Source organism: Peromyscus maniculatus, chromosome 11 (genome assembly GCF_049852395.1).
Source record: "Peromyscus maniculatus bairdii isolate BWxNUB_F1_BW_parent chromosome 11, HU_Pman_BW_mat_3.1, whole genome shotgun sequence".
NCBI classification, from domain to species: Eukaryota; Metazoa; Chordata; class Mammalia; order Rodentia; family Cricetidae; genus Peromyscus; species Peromyscus maniculatus.
The window spans coordinates 30,227,897-30,231,346 of NC_134862.1; the positions used below are offsets into that span (position 1 = coordinate 30,227,897).

At 62.1% G+C, this 3,450-nt stretch overlaps 1 protein-coding gene across 1 annotated transcript; it reads left to right on the top strand.

Annotated features, from left to right (window-relative positions):
* The first annotated feature begins 656 nt into the window (after positions 1 to 656).
* Positions 657 to 2,768, top strand: C1ql2 (complement C1q like 2). The gene is made up of 2 exons (XM_006980948.4): positions 657 to 1,877; positions 2,443 to 2,768. The coding sequence occupies exons 1-2, from the start codon at positions 1,194 to 1,196 to the stop codon at positions 2,620 to 2,622; spliced, it is 864 nt and encodes a 287-aa protein (XP_006981010.1). The 5' UTR covers positions 657 to 1,193; the 3' UTR covers positions 2,623 to 2,768.
* The last annotated feature ends 682 nt before the right edge of the window (positions 2,769 to 3,450 follow it).

The following is a 3,450-nucleotide window of genomic DNA, read 5'->3' on the forward strand; positions in this document are numbered from 1 at the left end:
TGTTGCTAAGCCTGAGGACCCGAGTTTGATCCCTGGACCAACCCACATTGTGGACAGAGAGAACCTAATCCCACGAGTTTTCCTCTGACCTCCACACAATAAAATGATTTCTTTTAAAGAGTCCTTCCAAAAGTTAGTGGGGGTTCTCGGGAGAGGCTTATTTCAAAATTTGAAGCCCTAGATTTATGAAAGATCACCCAGGAGCAAGACTGATTTAATTCTGGTCACTCCTGAAGCTTCTACATGATCCTTCCCGCAGAGCTAGAAGCTAAGGCTGTCGTGGACTTGAGTTTGATCTGGACCCATATAGACAGAGGATGGATTTGGTGACCCCACCAGGACCTTGCAGGCACCACGATTCTGACCACCATCGTGGCCATGTGTGTGGGGTGCTGTGTGCACCCACTGACTGCGCGCGCGTGGGTGCCAGTGCGTGGTGGTCTGTGGGAGGTGCGTGTGGGCAAGGGTGGGTGTGTCTGTGGAGCCCCGGTGGGGGGCTGCGGCCCACTGTTCCCACTTGTGGCTCCTGGGCGCCGCCAGCAGGCATATCTCCGGAGGACGCCGCGGGATGGGAGCTGATGACAGGAGGGCGCCGTCTCCCGAGTGATGGCAGCGCACGCCGCTGCCTCGCCGCCTCCGCCGCTCCGTCCTGATCTCCTTACGTCAGGGTAGCTGGGTCCCCCCTCCACCCGGGAGCCAGCGAGCAGCGGGAGAGCAGAGCAGAGCGTGCGGCAGAGCCGTTCCAGAGTCCCGCCGAACCCTGCCAAGCCCCGCCAATCCCAGCAGAGCAGGAGCCAGCGCGGCTGAGGAGCCAACACCGGACGCCTCACCGGACCCAGCATTCCCCAGCCGCGCCACCTGGTACCCGCTGGGGCGCCGGGCTCGTCTTGTGCGCCCCTCGCCATGCGTGTCGGGCTCTTGGACTCTCCAGATCAGTTCCAGCGCCGTGGCCACGGGATCTCAGGTCCAGATACCTCCCGTTGAAACAGTTTTGGGTGGCCAGGACAGGGGTCTCCACGTCGGGGACGCGGCGGGGACCTGCGGAGTTGGCGTCCGAGCGCGCAGAGCGGGGCCACCCGCGCCGCTCCACCATTACCTCCCCGGGTGGCAAGGAGGAGCTGGTGGCGGTCGCCTCCCGGCTGTGGCAGCGGCGGCGGCGCGCCTGCTTGGCGGCCGTCGGCGTGCTCCTGGCCATGGCATTGGGGCTGCTGATCGCGGTGCCCCTGCTGCTGCAGGCGGCTCCCCCAGGCGCGGCTCACTACGAGATGCTGGGCACCTGCCGCATGATCTGTGACCCGTACAGCGTCGCTCCCGCCGGGGGACCCGCGGGCGCCAAGGCTCCACCGCCGGGACCCAGCACCGCTGCCCTGGAAGTTATGCAGGACCTCAGCGCCAATCCCCCGCCTCCCTTTATCCAGGGACCAAAGGGTGATCCAGGACGACCAGGCAAGCCGGGGCCTCGGGGTCCCCCTGGAGAGCCAGGGCCGCCTGGGCCCAGGGGTCCCCCGGGGGAGAAGGGAGATTCGGGGAGGCCGGGGCTACCCGGACTGCAGTTGACAACCAGCGCGGCCGGCGGCGTTGGAGTGGTGGGTGGCGGAGCCGGGGGCGGTGGCGACACGGAGGGCGAAGTGACCAGTGCGCTGAGCGCCGCCTTCAGCGGTCCCAAGATCGCCTTCTACGTGGGACTCAAGAGCCCCCATGAAGGCTACGAGGTGCTCAAGTTCGACGACGTGGTCACCAATCTTGGCAATCACTACGACCCCACCACGGGCAAGTTCAGCTGCCAGGTGCGGGGCATCTACTTCTTCACTTACCACATCCTCATGCGAGGCGGTGATGGGACCAGCATGTGGGCGGATCTCTGCAAAAACGGGCAGGTCAGTGACTTTCTCCCACATACCCCTCCCTACCTTACCGGGCCCAACAGACTCCGCAGACCGTGCCCGGAATCGCCCGGAACTATCCTTTTTCCTGTCACCCTCCAGCGCCCCAGCAAACTCTGGGATGGAGTGGGCGCTGGACCACAGCATCCCGCTTCCCTGCGCACTCCACTGTGCTTGCCCAAATGCTGCGCGTCAGAATCTGGACCCCCGGTACACAGTGACCCTGACACCTAAACTAGGTTCTCGGTCCCCAAATAGCTTGAGTCCTGGCCTGAAGTGACCGGGCTCCTAGAAAAACGCAGTTTTCTTTTCTTCTGTGGTTGCAAGTGGGTCACCCGTTTCCCTCTAGCTTCCTGGGACCTCCTTTACACACTGGGCCAGTGTCCCGGAAGCCCTCTCCCCTTTCCTGGACTCTGCTGCCGAGAGACCTTGGAGCTGGGGAGGGAGTGTTGACCCTGAAGTAGCAGGCAGAGAGCCTGCGAGGGGATGGGCGAGGGAGGCCAAGCGTTTACTCAGAAGAGGTGCAAGGGTCCACCCACTCCTGTGGTTCGCCCCGCAGGTGCGCGCCAGCGCCATAGCCCAGGACGCGGACCAGAATTACGACTACGCCAGCAACAGCGTCGTACTGCACCTGGATTCCGGCGATGAAGTCTACGTGAAGTTGGACGGCGGGAAAGCTCATGGGGGCAATAACAACAAGTATAGCACGTTCTCGGGCTTTCTCCTGTACCCAGATTAGGGGCGCAGAGAGCGCGAGACCGGGTGGTTCCAAGCCGCCCCATCCCCACAGGGTTCGGGCGGCTCTTTGGTGAATGTCACTCTGCGGCTTCATGACACTTCCTGACATCTCCGTTGGAAAAGGCACATCCCTGCTGTCCTCCTTGTCCTGCCTCAGGCCTCAGTGTGTCTGACTTACCGCGCTGTGGGGAGGCTGTGTCCCTGGTCCCAGAGCCCATCCTGGGGAGGGAGTGGGAACACTGAAGTGGGGAGTTGGGTGAGAACCCCAGCTCCGGCTGGGGGAGGGGTTGGTTGTGGGGCAGCCCAGACTTGGGAAAGCTGACTGGACTGGACAAGCAGCCCTAAGGAGCCCGAGGTTTCCCAGCTCACCTCTCCCTTCCAGTGTCCCCAGGTCAAGGGCTGCAGGCCTCACCAGGAAGATAAGACCCAGGTGAATGCTGCTCCCTGGGACCTCCCTTTTTGTGACCCGAAATGCCTGTGCAGATTTTCCTGTTCATCAGCCAGAAACGCACCCTTAGCTGAATTCCAACGAACACAAAATTCACCTTGCCACATGTACTCTCCACCCTCTCCCCTGACCTCCTGTGCCATGCATTAAATTATGTTTTTAGACCACCGGCTCCTGTTCTTTTTGTCAATACAGCTCCTTTACCTGGACTCCAGAAATCGCACTGGCCTTACAACCTGGCCAGTGTCCTCTCTCCAGCCAGTGTACTGCCCCTGCAAACCGGAGGTTGGCTGAAAGGTGTGTGTTTTGGGGTGGGGTGGGGGGAGGGGATCAGAGCAGCAACCCTGCCTTTGCACTGCGGCCCAGAATTGGGGGTGGGGG